Source organism: Dermochelys coriacea, chromosome 9 (assembly GCF_009764565.3).
Source record: "Dermochelys coriacea isolate rDerCor1 chromosome 9, rDerCor1.pri.v4, whole genome shotgun sequence".
In the NCBI taxonomy this organism is placed as follows: domain Eukaryota; kingdom Metazoa; phylum Chordata; order Testudines; family Dermochelyidae; genus Dermochelys; species Dermochelys coriacea.
In genome coordinates, this window is record NC_050076.1 from 55,024,150 (window position 1) to 55,040,527 (window position 16,378).

The 16,378-nt window shown below is 46.1% G+C and overlaps 1 protein-coding gene across 1 annotated transcript in view; it reads left to right on the plus strand.

Moving 5' to 3' along the window:
* RAB6B (RAB6B, member RAS oncogene family) overlaps positions 1-16,378 on the plus strand; it is a 117,123-nt gene that overhangs the window by 70,142 nt on the left and 30,603 nt on the right. The window contains 2 exon segments of the mRNA XM_038417644.2: positions 10,246-10,299; positions 14,124-14,229. Of these exon segments, the coding sequence (XP_038273572.2) occupies positions 10,246-10,299; positions 14,124-14,229 (160 nt within the window).

Here is a 16,378-nt window from a genome sequence, read left to right on the forward strand (position 1 = left end):
CAACTTGGACAGTTACTTTAGATTAACTTTCCTGAGTGTCCCCATGTAGATAAGCCCTTAGGCTCCTTTCTAAATGCCAGCATCCGTGATTGGCTGGCTGCAGCCCCATACTATTCACATCCTGCATCCCTGTAATAGGTGATCGGAGAGACATGGCCATCAGAATGTAGGACAAGGGGAGGGAACATTTTCTCTAAGGTTTAGCAAATGGTCAAATTTCCTAAAGTTCCCCATTTCACACACTATTCTTCTGTTTCTTTTTTGGTGCCTTGCGCTAAAACAATTACAGCTGCTGCAGCCAGGCCTGAACTGATGGATCTGGACTTCTCATTCAGTCTTGTACTTGTCATACGAGAGCTTGCATTTCTGTGGTTGCGAACTCTTATGCTCAGTCTGAACAGCAGACACCGTTCATGTTAACTGACCTGTTTCTATTGGTGACAGCAGTTCTCAAAGCAGGGCTGGCCACATGGGTGCCAGTTCTCTTTAATGCCAGCTGATAAATCACATTCACTTATACTAACAAACACAGGAAGGCCTCCCTTTTCAAAATCAGCTAGTGATATTTGGGTGTCCAACTTGATTCTCAGAGGGGGAGTGCTATGACAAAATGGCCCAACCCAACAGACCTAGCACCAGTCCATTTACAGCTGCTAACACATGGCTTGTGGGGACAGTTTGCTGAGTGCTGTGAGAAGCACTCTGATCATAGACACATAGGGTTAGAAGGGACTGCAAGGATCATCTAGTCTAACTCCCTGCCAAGATTCAGGATTTGTTGGGTCAAAACCATCCAAGACAGGTGGCTATCCAGCCTCCTTTTGAAAACCTCCAGTGAAGGAGCTTCCACAGCCTCCCTAGTCATCTGTTCCATTGCCCTACTGTTCTTACACTTAGGAAGTTTTCCTGAGATTCAGTCTAAATCTGCTGTGCTGTAGTTTGAACCCATTGCATCTTGTACGGCCCTCTGTGGCAAGAGAGAACAACTTTTCTCTATCTTTTTTATGGCAGCTTTTGGAGTATTTGATGACCGCTATCATGTCCCCCGGCAATCACCTCTTTTCCAAACTAAACATACCCCGTTCCTTCAGACTTTGCCCGTATTCCTTGCATTCCATCCCTTTAATCATCTTTGTTGCTCGCCTCTGGATCCTTTCCAGTTTCTTTACATCCTTTCTATGCAGTGGTGACCAAAATTGGAAACAGTACTCCAACTGAGGCCTAACCAGCACCGAGTAGAGCAGTACTGTCACCTCCCATGATTTGCATGCTATGCCTCCGTTAATGCAACTTAAAATTGCATTTGCTTTTTTTGCAGCAGTATCACAGTGTTGACTCATTTCAAGGTTGTGATCCACCACAACTCCCAGATCCTTCTCAGCAGTGCTGCTGCCAAGCCAGTTCTCCCCCATTCTGTATTTGTGCATAAATATATCACAATTCATTTTGATTTCTTCCAAAGGAAAGCATCCAGTGTAAAACTATTTATACTGGCTTACAGGACTCATGCTCTCCTGGACTGGCTCATCTATATGAGGAGGTATAATCATGGTTGGGGAGGGCATAAATCATGACAGCCACATTGTTTAGGGTTGCATGAGTGTTTCCCATTCTAAGGGCCTGAATTTTCAAACCAAAAACTACAGATGTGCTAAAGTGGGGTTCTGTGATGGAGGCTGGTTGCAGCCATAGTTATCACCTGTCAGGGAGATATCCTTAGTCCTGCCTCAGCCTGGGGGGAGGGACCAGATGACCTCTTGAGGCCCCTTCCAGCCCTACATTTCTATCTAGGATGGGACCACTGCAGCCTTCTAGTGAGTCAACTGAATCTGCCTCCTGATAAATGGCACTCCCCAACTTGTCCCCAAAATAGGATGACTGCCAGGGAAGAGATTAGGCACAGTCCATTCCAACGTCTCCAAACACTAGAGAAATGGGCTGACCACTCCATTTGAAGTGTGTGGGTGAGGGGCAACCTACCCACAATCCTTAATGCATAGGTTCCTGTTGGCCTGCTTCACTGTTCCACCAGAACTGAGGTAGTTCTGCTCACGTGACTCCCATTTGTCATGCTCTGCAGGATGCCTAGTTTTAAAAGCAGTTCATTAAGTCGAGGTGCCCATCCCCCAGCGTAACGTGTTCCACGTCCTAAGAGCCTCCAGCCACAGGAATGATCCCTTAACCATTCTCTCACCTCTCCATTAAGGGGACTGCACTGTGCGGCACCAGCCTGCTAGGTACTCGGGGCTGTCTGGCAATGGGCATTGCCACCTAACGTGCCCTCTGGGCATCTCCAGACTTGGGTCCTCATTCTGACCTATGTGCATCACTCTGATCTCGTTCCCTGTCCTTTCATGCCGTCTTCCAATGCCTCGTGCTCTGCACTCCGCAGCAGCAGTAGTGTCCAAGGTGCGGTCTAATGTTCCTCTTTCTTGGGGCTTGTCACTGCCTCTCTCCAGCCTTCTCTCTCACCCCCTCTCTCCCTTCCCCGCCACACCAGCATGTTGGAGGGATATAATTGCTTTGTCCAGCTCTCCTCATCCCCATCCTTGCCTCTCCACCCCCACCCCTTTTGTTCTCAAGTCAGCAGGAGTGCTTAAGTGATATATATTTAAGTGCCTCTGAGCTTCAGAGCATTGAAACTAGGTTACTTACCTCTCTGAGGGGGAGAGAGGGGATGGTCAGATATCCAGCTAATCACTTGACTGGCTCCATTGCTTTTATCTCTTAAATCCCACTTCATCCCCTATCAAGCATTTAAAAGGGGGAGGAGCAATGAAGGGGCTCAGAATCACAAGCACCAGCTTCCTCCTTTACCTGAGAGTGCTTAACCCCCCTCATCCCCAGGCCTTGCCCCCACTCCACCTCTTCCTACCCCCACTCCACTCCCATTCTACCTCTTCCCATGCCCGCTCCACTGCCTCTTCCTGTCCAGTTCCACCCCCGAGGCCCTGCCCTCACACCAACCCTTCACTAGGGTTGCCAACTGTCTAGTCACATAAAAGCAAACACCCTAGCCCTGCCCCTGCCCCGAGGCCCTGCCCCCCACTCAGTACATTCCCCCTCCCTCCGTGGCTCGCTGTCTCCCACCCTCACTCACTTTTACTGGGCTGGGGGAGGGTTCTAGCTGGGGGTGCAGGCTCTGGGGTGGGGCCAGAAATGAGGGGTTCAGGGTGTGGGAGGGGGCTCTGGGCTAGGGCAGAGGGTTGGGGTGTGGGAGGGGTTGAGGGCTCTGGGCTGAGGGTCCAGGCACTGGGGTGGAGCTAGGGATGAGAAGTTTGCAGTGCAGGAGGGGACTCCAGGCTGGGGGGTGGGGCCAAGGGATTTGGAGTGCAGGAGAGGGCTGTGAGTTGAGGAAGGGGGTTGCGGTGCATGAGGGGGTGGGGGCCCTGGGCTGGGGGTGTGGGCACTGGGGTGGGGCTGGGGATGAGAGGTTTGGGGTGCAAGAGGGTGCTCTGGGTTTGGGGTGGGGCAGGGGGTTAGGGCCTTGCATTGGGACAGGGGCTTACCTCTGGCACAGCAGGGAGGCTAAGGCAGGCTGTCTGCCTGTCCTGGTACCATGCTGCAGGCACCCTGGAAGTGGCCAGCAGGTCCGGGTTCTAGGTTGGAGGGCCAGGAGGCTTCAGGCATTGCTCCCGCCCATTGGCACTGTCCCCCCCCTTCAGCTCCCATTGGCCAGTTCCTGTGCTTGGGGAGGGGGCAGCGCGCGGAGCCCCGTGGCTCCCCCACCTAGAAGCCAGACTTGCTGGCTGCTTCCGGAGAACAGCGCAGTGCCAGCCAGGATAGGTAGCGACTAGCCTGCCTTAGCGCTGGTGCTGACCCGACTTGCCAGGGTCCCTTTTCGACAGGGTATTCTAGTCAAAAACCAGACACCTGGTCACCTTACCTTTCACCCGAAGCCCCACTCCTGAGCTTCCTCTTCCCCTGAAGACCCTGTCCCCTGCTCCTTCCTCTCCACCCCTTCCCCCCATTGCTTGCCCTTACGACCAGTAAAAAGTGGGGGGGGGCATGGCCCCCTAGTCCCTTCTGTTCTGGTGCCCCTGCTTTGCATCATTCACGAACTATGCACATGGGAACATTTTCAATCCAACAACAGCACTTGTACAGTTATGGTGGGAAGGCTTTTGTGTCAAAGGAAGTGGGCCCAGACCTGGTAGACGGGGTCAGGAAACTAATTGGAACCTGGCTATCATCAAATTATTTGTATTTTAAAGAGAAAAGAGCTTTCTGTGATCAGGATTTAAATTCAGTGTTATGTCATTTATACAGCCAGATATAGACTCAGAGTGCAGTTCACAACAGTGAATTAGAGGAATTTTGTCTGTTCGCCCTTCCCCATCTACTGTATGTATGCGATGCTGCCATATGGGTGTTTTCTGTGTAGAACTGTGTCCTTTTGTGCCTTCACAGAGTGAGTTCTTCATAGTAGAGGCCACTTTATTTAGTGCCATACACCTCGAGCCAGATTTTCAAATGTGGGGGCCTACAGTTGTGAATGTAACTCTGTATTTAGACACCTACATACGCGTTTTAGACATCCCTCGCCTAATTTAGCCACTTAGATTTTGCAACCTAGCTTTAATTCAGTGACTTCAATGAGGTACCAGTCAGGCTCACCAGCCTGCCCACACTTTATCAATAGTAGGTTCGGAGACTAGATTTTTTGATATACCCTCCTGACAACTCCATCACTCCATAATGTTCCAGGAATTGTTGTTATTCCCATGCTGTGACATGTAAAGACACCTATTCCAGAAACAGGACAGAGTTTGCAACCTATCTATCACTATGGTTCTGCAATAGAGTTGGTTGGGAATATTTCAACTAAATATTTTTTTTGTCAGAAAATGCCAATTCATCAAAACCAAAACTTCACAGGGAAAGGGTCTTTTTCAGTGAATTTCTTGACTCAAAGCATTTGAGAAGTTTAGAAATTGATGAAAAAAAATCTGTTTTCCGGTTTTCAAAATGACTTTTTATTTTGAAATGTAAGCTAAGTAGAGGAAACTTAAAACTGATAAAAATGTAAACAAAACATTTTAATTGACCCAAACAGAAAAAAAAACAGCTTTTCCGTTTCTGAAAAATTTCAAGAAGTAAAGGAGTACCCGTGGCACCTTAGAGACTAAAAAATTTATTAGAGCATAAGCTTTCGTGAGCTACAGCTCACTTCCAATTCCAAAAAATTTCAAGGTTTCACCTTTTTGTCCTGATTTGAAATTGGGGGAAAAAATTGAAATCACAAAACTTTGGTAGGACAGGAAAACTTTCCCACCCAGCTGTACTCTGCAGTTCATTGGCTGGGCATGGGGAAGGAGGCAAATGGCAAAGAGGTGGGGGAATTGGGAGGGTTGCTGAATACTTACTGCCTAGCTCAAGCAAGACCTGATGCAAGAATCCCTTTTGCTGCACATACTGTAATTTAAAGTTTGACTGGTTTGACTTTGCCCCATAGTGACCTCTGATGAGAAACAGTCAGATGAAAGAGTCCCCTTCAATTACATCATATAATGACAGATAGCTAAAAAGTGAAAACTTTTTAAAGTGCTTATTTACAAATGCTAGAAGTCTAAATAATAAGATGGGTGAACTAGAGTGCCTCGTTTTAAATGAGGATATTGATATTATAGGCATCACAGAAACTTGGTGGAATGAGGATAATCAATGGGACACAGTAATACCAGGGTACAAAATATATTGGAAGGACAGAACAGGTCATGCTGGTGGGGAAGTGCCACTATATGTGAACGAAAGCGTAGAATCAAATGAACTAAAAATCTTAAATGAACCGAACTGTTCCACAGAATCTCTGTTGATAGTATTTCCATGCTCTAATAATAAGAATATAGCAGTAGGGATATATTACTGACCAACTGACCAGGATGGTGATAGTGACTATGCTCAGGGAGATTAGAGAGGCTATAAAAATAAAAAACTGAATCACATGGGGGATTTCAACTATCCCCATATTGACTGGGTACCTGTCACCTCAGGATGGGATGCAGAGATAAAGTTTCTTGACACCTTAAATGACTGCTTCTTGGAGCAGCTAGTCCTGGAACCCACAAAGGAGAGGCAATTCTTGAATTAGTCCTAAGTGAAGCACAGGATTGGGTCCAAGAGGTGAATATGGTAATAGTGACCATAATGTAATTAAATTTAACATCCCTGTGACAGGGAAAACATCACAGCAGCCCAACACCGTAGCATTTAATTTCAGAAAGGGGGACTACACAAAAATGAGGAAGTTAGTTAAACAGAAATTAAAAGGTACAGTGCCAAAAGTGAAAGTTAAATCCTAGTGAGGAAAATAGAAAGGAACATAAACACTGGCAAATGAACTGTAAAAATATAATTAGGAAGGCCAAAAAAGAATTTGAGGAACAACTAGCCAAAGACTCAAAAAGTAATAGCAAAAAATGTTTTTGTTAAGTACATCAGAAGCAGAAAGCTTGCTAAACAACCAGTGAGGCCCCTGGACAATCGAGATGCTGAAGGAGCTATCAAGGACAATATGGCCACTTCAGAGAAACTAAATGAATTCTTTGCATCAGTCTTCACGAATGAGGATGTGAGGGAGATTCCCAAACCTGAGTCATTCTTTTTAGGTGACAAATCTGAGGAACTGTCCCAGATTGAGGTGTCATTAGAGGAGGTTTTGGAACAAATTGATAAACTAAATAGTAATAAATCACCAGGACCAGATGGTATTTACTCAAGAGTTCTGAAGAAACTTAAATGTGAAATTGCAGAACTACTAACTGTAGTTTGTAACCAATCATTTAAATCAGCTTCTGTACCAAATGACTGGAGGATAGCTAATGTGACACCAATTTTTAAAAAGAGCCAGAGGTGACCCCAGCAATTACAGGCCAGTAAGCCTGACTTCAGTACTGGGCAAACTGGTTGAAACTATAGTAAAGAACAAAATTGTCAGATACACAGATGAATATAATTTGTTGGGGAAGAGTCAACATGGTTTTTGTAAAGGGAAACCATACCTCATAAATCTACTAGAATTCTTTGAGGGCATCAACAAGCATGTGGACAATGGAGATCCAGTGTATATACTGTACTTAGATTTTCAGAAAGCCTTTGACAAGGTCCCTTACCAAAGGCTTTTAAGCAAAGTAGGCTGTCATGGATAAGAGGAAAGGCTCTCTCATGGATTGGTAACTGGTTAAAAGACAGGAAACAAAGAACAGTAATAAATGGTCAGTTTTCAGAATGGAGAGAGGTAAACAATGGTGACTCCTATGTACTGGGACCATAAAATCATAGAAGATTAGGGTTGGAAGAGATCTCAGGAGGTCATATAGTCCAATCCCCTGCTCAAAGCAGAACCAACACTAACTAAATCATCCCAGCCAGGGCTTTGTCAAGCTGGGCCTTAAAAACCTCTATGAATGGAGATTCCACAGTCTCCCTAGGTAACCCATTCCAGTGCTTCACCACCCTCCTAGTGAAATAGTGTTTCCGAATATCCAACCTAGACCTCCCCCACAGCAACTTGAGACCATTGCTCCTTGTTCTGTCATCTGCCACCACTGGGAACAGCCAAGCTCCATCCTCTTTGGAACCCCCCTTCAGATAGTTGGAACCCCTTACTCTTCTCTTCTACAGACTAAACAAGCCCAGTTCTCTCAGCCTCTCCTCACAAGTCATGTGCCCCAGCCCCTGATCATTTTCGTTACCCTCCACTGCACTCTCTCCAATTTGTCCACATCCTTTCTGAAGTGGGGTGCCCCAAACTGGACGCAATACTCCAGATGTGGCCACACCAGTGCTGAATGGAAGAGAATAATCACTTCCCTCAATCTGTTGGCAATGCTCCTACTAATGCAACCCAGTATGACCAGTTCTATTTAACATATTCATAAATGATCTGGAAAAAGGGGTAAACAGTGAGGTGGCAAAATTTGCAGATGATACAAAACTACTCATGATAGTTAAGTTCAAAGCAGACTGTGAAGACTTATAAAGTGATCTCAGAAAACTAGGTGACTGGGCAACAAAATGGCAGATGAAATTCAATATTGGTAAATGCAGAGTAATGTACATTGAAAAATATAATCCCAACTGTACATATAAAATGATGGTGTCTACATTAGCTGTTACCACTCAAGAAAGAGTGTGACTTTGCACTCTATATGATTTTATGAAAATATGCTAATAAGTGTGAATATATTTTAAATAGAATATGCTTCATGCAAAAGGCCTCTTGTAAATTATCATTACAAAGTTTATAATCTACTGAGTGTGGTCATCCTATTTGTATAAATGTATCACTCTTGTATCTGAAACTAGAAATATGAAATATAACCCTGAGGTCCTATTGTAGTTATGCAAAGTGTGGGCCATTAATGGTGGATTAGAATCTTGATAGTTCCCATCAACCAAGACAATTGACTGTGGATGGCTCTGTTTGCTTGCAGGCCTTCCTGTGAGTCAGGCTGGGAGGAATGAGGGCTTGGAGTCTTACAGTGACATCTTGGAGACTAACAAATTTATTTGAGCATAAGCTGTTTATTAGTCTCTAAGGTGCCACAAGTACTCCTTTTCTTTTTGCAAATACAAACTAACACGACTGCTACTCTGAAACCTTACAGTGACATGTGATCATGTCATCTGAACTGGAATCCATCTTTAACCTGGTGCTTTTCCATTTAGAAGGAGGGGTGGGAACCCAGAGAGGGACAAAGGATTGCCACCTTGTGCAAAAGCTTTATAAGGGGGTGGAACAGAAAAAAGGGGGCTGAAGTCATGAGAGATCCCCTAGTTACCACCTGAGCTGGAACAAGGGCTGTACTAGGGGAAAGGATTGTGCCCAGACTAGGAAGGTGTCCAGTCTGAGAAAGAAACTTATTGAAACATCTCTGAGAGTGAGATTTACCTGTATTCAGTTTTATTACTGTATTAGACTTAGACTTGTGTGTTTTATTTAATTTTGCTTGGTAATTCACTTTGTTCTGTCTGTTATTACTTGGAACCACTTAAATCCTACTTTTTGGATTTAATAAATTCACTTTTTACTTATTAATTAATCCAGAGTATGTATTAATACGGGGCGGGGGGGGGGGAATGGGCAAACAGCTGTGCATCTCTCTCTATCAGTGTTATAGAGGGTGAACAATTTATGAGTATAAGCTTTATACAGGGTTAAACGGATTCATTTGGGGTTTGGACCCCATTGGGAGCTGAGTACTTGAGTGCTAGAGATAGAAACACTTCTTAAGCTGTTTTCAGTTTATCCTGCAGCTTTTGAGGGACGTGGTTCAGACCTGAGGCTGAGTTTGTAGCAGGTTAGCGTGTCTGGCTCAAACCGGGCAGGGCACTGAAGTCCCAAGCTGCCAGGGAAAACGGGCTCAGAGGTAGTCTCAGCACATCAGTTTCCAAGCGGTTTTCTGTGATCCAACCCGTCACAAAGAGAGCTTGGAGTCATTGTGGATAGTTCTCTGAAAACATCCACTCAGTGTGCAGCGGCAGTCAAAAAAAGCAAACAAAATGTGGGGAATCATTAAGAAAGAGATAGATAATAAGAGAAAAAATATCATATTGCCTCTATATAAATCTATGGCATGCCTACATCTTGAATACTGTGTGCAGATGTAGTTGCCCCATCTCAAAAAAGATGTATTGGAATTGGAAAAGGTTCAGAAAAGGGCAACAAAAATGATTAGGGGTATAGAACAGCTTCCATGTGTTCTGGGACTGGGACTTTTCAGCTTGGAAAAGAGACAATTTAAGGGGGAATATGATAGAGGGCTATAAAATCATGACTGGTGTGGAGAAGGTAAATAAGGAAGTGTTATTTACTCCTTCTCATAACACAAGAACTAGGGGTCACCAAATTAAATTATTAGGGAGCAGGTTGAAAGCAAACAAAAGGAAGTATTTTTTCACACAACACATGGTTAACCTGTAGAACTCCTTGCCAGAGGATGTTGTGAAGGCCAAGACTATAACAGGGTTCAAAAAAGAACTAGATCAGTTCATGGAAGATAGGTCCATCAATGGCTATTAGCCAGGATGGGCAGGAATAGTGTCCCTAGCCTCTGTTTGCCAGAAGCTGGGAATGGGCAACAGGGGATGGATCACTTGATGATTACCTGTTCTGTTCATTCCCTCTGGGGCTCCTGGCATTGGATACTGTTGGAAGACAGGATACTGGGCTAGATGGACCTTTGGTCTGACCCAGTATGGCTGTTCTTATGTTCTCTCATTTCCTGTCTCCCTCTCTTACAGGCAACAATCGGAATCGACTTCTTATCAAAAACCATGTACTTGGAAGATCGGACAGTAAGTGGCAGATGCTGCTGAATCGCTGACTATGCCAAAAGAAGTTCTGTGCAGACCCTTTGGAAGAGGGAGCCACTAGCTATATTCCCTACTATGCTGTCCAAACCTACCCCAGCAAATACCCCAGCTGGACCCCTCTCTTTCGCCTCATGCTGCCAATTATTGACTTTCACAGATAGCTTCATCCACAGTTTGGGTACTTAAGGGGACTGAAATCCCCTTCCCTGCCTCCATGCACAGTACTTCCCCCATGTGGCTTCGCTGCTGACCTCCTCCATCCCATGCAGGAGGTCACCTCACTGGTAGAGGGGTTCAAGGATAGCTGCATACCAGAATGACAGTTGTTGCCTCCCTTGAGCAGAGAGGGAGAGTTGGGTTGGGATGAAGATTGGACATTTCCACCAAGAACTGACCTCAAAGTACCAAAGCCCTAGGCCATCCAAGTCATCAGGAACCTACAGACACACAACTGTGCTGAAAGAGTCTGGTTGATTGATACACTTACACCAAACACCCCAAAGGAGGGAACTTTGGCACAACAGCCAACTCTGTCCCAGCCATGCATATAGAGCCTAGAGATCCCCATCTCCTCTGCCCTTCTGCTCCCCTCCATCTCATGGAAGCCCTGAACTTGTGTGGAGAGGGTTCTCTCGCCACACATATACACATGCCACACCCCATGAAAGTGTTTGGAACAATCACAGCCCTCGTATGGGGGGAAGAAAGGGCAGCTCCCTCTATGAGGTGCCAGGGGTACAAATTGCCACACAGGGGGATTATATGGCCCTGCTTCCTCTTTTCCACGCTGGCTGGCTGCTCCGGGCAGGGGCATGGGGCAGTGTGTGCGTTCCTGGGAGCACTGAGGGAGATTGGGCCTCCATTCCCTCTTGGCCCTCCCTTTGGGGTGATGCACCTCCACACCCGTCCATCCAGTCAGTACTTTAAGATCAGATTGGGCAGTCCATGGCCAGATAGGCCACGCTCTCTTCTAACTCCCATGCAGGCCCTTCCGCCCCTGGAGAGCAATGACCACGTGTAGCTAGCACCACAACTCACCCCAAATGGGCTGGGGAAGGGGAAAGGTTGTGCTGGGGAGGGGCATGTGCAGTGCTTCCCTGAGCAACCTGTGGGGTGGGACGACTGCCCTGCTTCTAGTGCAGATCAGTGCTTTCAAGGCATGGTTGAGCCCCAAGGAAATGGGAAGAAATGCCCTGGCTCTTCAGTTTTGTTGGACAAAGGCAAGAGTTTATCCCCATGGGACAGCCATCCCCTGTATTCTGCCAGCTCACAGCTCTTACAGAAAATGGCACTGGAAGGAAATCTGTTTCAAGTTTTTTATTTATTGATCTTGGGGGGAAATTTTGTACAAGGGAATGGGAGAAATGGAAGTGAAATGTAATGAAAAAGATGCCAGAGCTTCATCCATAAACAGCCTCTCGCTATTGTTGCAGTGTTAATGCACTCAGAGACATCTGTCTTGGGTTAAATGGGCTGGTTCTACTTCAAATGGCACTCCAGTCATTCGGATGAAATCCACTGCTCAGTCGCAGTCAGAGTGGAGGAGTAACTACAGGAAGGCATGGCTAAATTCCTTCAAAGGGAATTTGTCACCGACCCAAGAGCTGGAGGGTGAAGACAATTCAGCTCCCACAATTCTTTAAAAACATCATAGTCTTAGGCCTTTGAAATGGTGTGGGTCGACGCAGTGCTCATGAACGTGAGGGACTAACCTCACAGCACTGAGTCACTAGAATTCAAGTTGGCACTGAACAAGCTCCCCTAACACAGCTCTGCCAATGCACCAAGGTCATGACCTGTAATACTAGGCCTGAGCAAGGTCTGAGAATCATTGGATGTTGGGGGTAGGGGAGCTGAACAAATAGGGACTAGGCTGAGTCCCACCAAACTCATGTCTTCGAGTGAATCTAAGATTTGAAATCAGGTTCCCAGGGGTGATAGGCAACTATTTACTCAGTACACACACTTAATTCCCAGTTTGCACCTCTTTTGGGTTCAGGTTTTCATATGTGTCCTTTCACCAGCGGATTCCACCCCTGGCCAAGGAGAATCAGCCTTTTTGTGTTCAGCCTCCATCTCACTTCTCGACAATTGGATGCCAGCTGTGACCTGGGATTCCCCCTACAGCCGCATTTTCCTTTGGCCAGAGGAGTTGTTCCACAGGAGCCAGGGACTGGAATTTTCAATGGGGCCCAAGGGAGCTGATGTTCAGTGGGGAATGTGGTGCCTGACTCCCTTAAATTCTTTTTGGAAGTCTCAGCCTAGATTAGTTATTGGATTATTAATTGGCTATGGAGCCTTTTGTGTGCCAGTAGAAATCCATCCCAGGTTGGCTGTGATCTGTTTGGCCTGGGTGACCAGAGTTGGTGGCTTCACTCCAGTTCCCAGTGGACCGATGTTCATATTCTCCAAACCACCCCCATGACTGGCACTAGTTGATCTCTTTGGCTATGTCTACACAGCCCACAACAGCAAGCCTCCCAGTCTTGGTTGACAGACTCAGGTCTGCAAGCCTTATGTTACCTTGCTTAACCTACCTGTGGAGACAGTGCTTTGAAGTTGTGGCTCAAGCTGGATCTTGGGCTAACCCCTGCCAAGGTCCGGCCCAATCTGCTATGTCCACACAACCATTTGTAGCAAGGGCCTGAATCTGTCGACCCAGGCTGGGAGGTTCACTGGCGCAGGCTGTGTAGACATGGCCTTTGCTGCTAGGGCAACGAACTTCAGAGGCAGGGAGACTGAATTCCTCTTTGAGCCGTAGGGCATGTCCTTCCCGAGTAGGTTGGAGGCACACAGCTAGGATAGTGTGGGGAGGCTTGCGCTGCCACTGCCTGGGCTGTAACGGCTCTGTGGGGAAAAGGAGAACTTCACTTGCCAGGGCTGTCAATCTAGCACTGAAACATATATAGTTATTCCACCTCTATGTTCCTTCAGTCCTGGGCTCCCTCTCACTGCTTTGCCAGCTGGGGAGAGCTGGGTGGAAAATTTTCAGCTGGAAAAAAAAAAGCAGATTTGGAGACATTGAAACATTTAGCAGATTTGTGTCATTTCTGCCAACTAGTTTGTGTCAAAACCCTCCCCCCAGCCCAAAAACCTGAAAAAGACCAAACATTTTGGTTAGAAGGTTTTGAAATGAAACTATTTGATTTTTTTATTCAAAATGACCTTGCTATGAAATGTCCTTCGATGTTTTATTTTAAAGATGTTTTAAAGAATGCTTGATATTTTGTTCAACCTATAACAAGCATTTCTTTTTTTTAACTTTTCGATTTGCCAAAATTTTGAAAAATGCATTATCAGGTCAACTTGAAACTAATTTTTCCCCCAAAATTGCCAGCAAATCGAAAAATCCCGTGTGCCTCTATTCACACTCCTGTAACGGCTCCTATTTCTATACCATTCCCTTTCATCGCCCCAAACAATTTAACGAAGTTTGGACTTCACCCACACCTGAAATGTACCTCCTTCTGGGATGGAACATGGCAGCCACTTAACAGCACCCAGCAACACCTCCCAACAGACTAGGACAGTAAATGAGGACTGCAATATTTCTAAATGGAATGCCAAAGGGAATGTTAAAGATAGATGAAGAGAGAGTCATAAAACTGTTGTCCGAGGCTGGGAGTTTCAACACAATCTGTGGAAGTTAGCAGCCTGAGTCTCATTGGCACCAATCTCCCTTGGGCTCTTTAGAAAACTCCACCCTAATCACCTCTCCTGTTCTTCCCTTCTGCCTTCACCACCCAAATCCTCCTTTCTTCTTGTTTCTCCTGCTAATTGTTTGTCTCTCATCTGCCCCCTGGCAGGTCCGATTGCAGCTCTGGGACACGGCAGGCCAGGAGAGGTTCCGAAGCCTGATCCCCAGCTACATTCGTGACTCCACAGTGGCTGTGGTTGTCTATGACATCACAAGTGAGTCATGCTTTCCATCCCAATGTCCGTGTGCCCATACTTGGTGCTGGAATGGCAGATGCTTCTCCGCTGCTACCCAGCGCGGATGTGGGCTACCATTCAGGAAGGCAGAAATGCAGGGCAGGGAGCCAGAATCAGCTCCAAAGTGTGATGTACTGCAAAAAATGCTGTGTAGCGGGGAGGGGAAAGTGCAGACGAGAGGGAAATCAAAGCTGTCTAGAACCTCAGATACATACAAGGTCTCCTACAGCTCAGGTCTGGCCAAGCTCTGGTCAGCGCAGGACCTGAGAGGGGGTGATGGATGGCGAATGGGGCTGATCATCAACTTTGCATTCCCCTGGTTCCTGAGGTGCTCTAAATTGTGTCTCTTATGACAGACTCCAGGGGGCTGCCACATCATCAGGGATGGCCTGTTAGGGCAGCTTTACAGCCCTTGGCACTGCGGCTCCGGAAGCTGGTTCCAAAGGTTCTGAGAGCCCAGCGGGGGGAGTCTTGCCCATCAGCGTAAAGTGGCTGAAAAGTGCAACCAGAGCTGTGGTGGGAGTGTTCGGCACAGGGGTGCAGGCCTGCACGAGGTGCGGGGAGGTGGAGGATCCATCCTCAGGGATCTTGTGTAACCATTCTTCTTTACTGTTATTTCTATTACCTTGGGGCTAATTGCTGTACGAAACACGGTTTTACCAGTTTAGACACAGGAGGTCCTTCATCTTCCCCCCGCAGAGTCCCCATGTCAGCATGTAGTGAATGTTGTGTGTAGTGAGTCAGAGAGCATGTTCTCATAGTGAACAGCACTGGCTACTCCCCTCTCCGGAGCTCATGTACACTGGTTGGGGGACAGCCTGTACTTCACAGGTGACCCAAGGACATCCCTTGTTCCAAGGCCAGTGCCCGTCCCCGGCTGGCTATGCAGCACAACTCGGCTGGCTCCCATAGGTCTCCTGCAGGGCGGAGCATTGACAGGCTATGGAACTGGCTTGATTCACTGCTTTTGTTATACTTAATTAAACAATTGGCTAATGAGTCTGGAACTGTATTTATATCACAGACGTAACACAGAACAACGGAGACAATAGGTACAGGACAAGGAACCAAGGGGCACTGTGCAGTGGACTGGACTCATAAGAGCTGCCACAGTGGGTCAGACCATGATCCATCTTGTCTAGTATCCTATCTGAGGGATCAGCAAGGAAAGCTACCTTATTGAGGTCAGAACATGTAGGGATAAAAGTGAGACAGGCAAAAAGTCAAGTAGAGTTGAACCTTGCAAAGGGAATTAAAACCAATAGTAAAAGGTTCTATAGCCATATAGATAAGAAGAAAACAAAGAAAGAAGAAGTGGGACCGCTAAACACGGAGGATGGAGTAGAGGTTAAGGATAATCTAGGCATGGCCCAATATCTAAACAAATACTTTGCCTCAGTCTTTAATAAGGCTAATGAGGATTTTAGGGATAATGGTAGCATGACAAATGGGAATGAGGAAATGGAGGTAGATATTACCATATTTGAGGTAGAAGCAAAACTCGAACAGCTTAATGAGACTAAATCGGGGGGCCCAGATAATCTTCATCCAAGAATATTAAAGGAATTGGCACCCAAAATTGCAAGCCCATTAGCAAGAATTTGTAAACTCAGGGGTTGTACCATATGATTGGAGAATTGCTAACATAGTTCCTATTTTTAAGAAAGGGAAAAAAAGTGATCCGCGTAACTATAGGCCTGTTAGTTTGACATTTGTAGTATGCAAGGTCTTTGAAAAAATTTTGAAGGAGAAAGTAGTTAAGGACATTGAAGTCAATGGTAAATGGGACAAAATACAACATGGTTTTACAAAAGGTAGATTGTGCCAAACCAACCTGATCTCCTTCTTTGAGAAAGTAACAGATTTTTTAGACAAAGGAAATGCAGTGGATCTAATTTCCCTAGATTTCAGTAAAGCGTTTGATACCATGCCACATGGGGAATTATTAGTTAAATTGGAAAAGATGGGGATCAATATGAAAATAGAAAGGTGGATAAGGAATTGGTTAAAGAGGAGACTATAACGGATCCTACTGTAAGGTGAACTGTCAGGCTGGAGGGAGGTTACCAGTGGAGTTCCTCAAGGATCAGTTTGGGGTCCAATCTTATTTAATCTTTTTATTACTGAC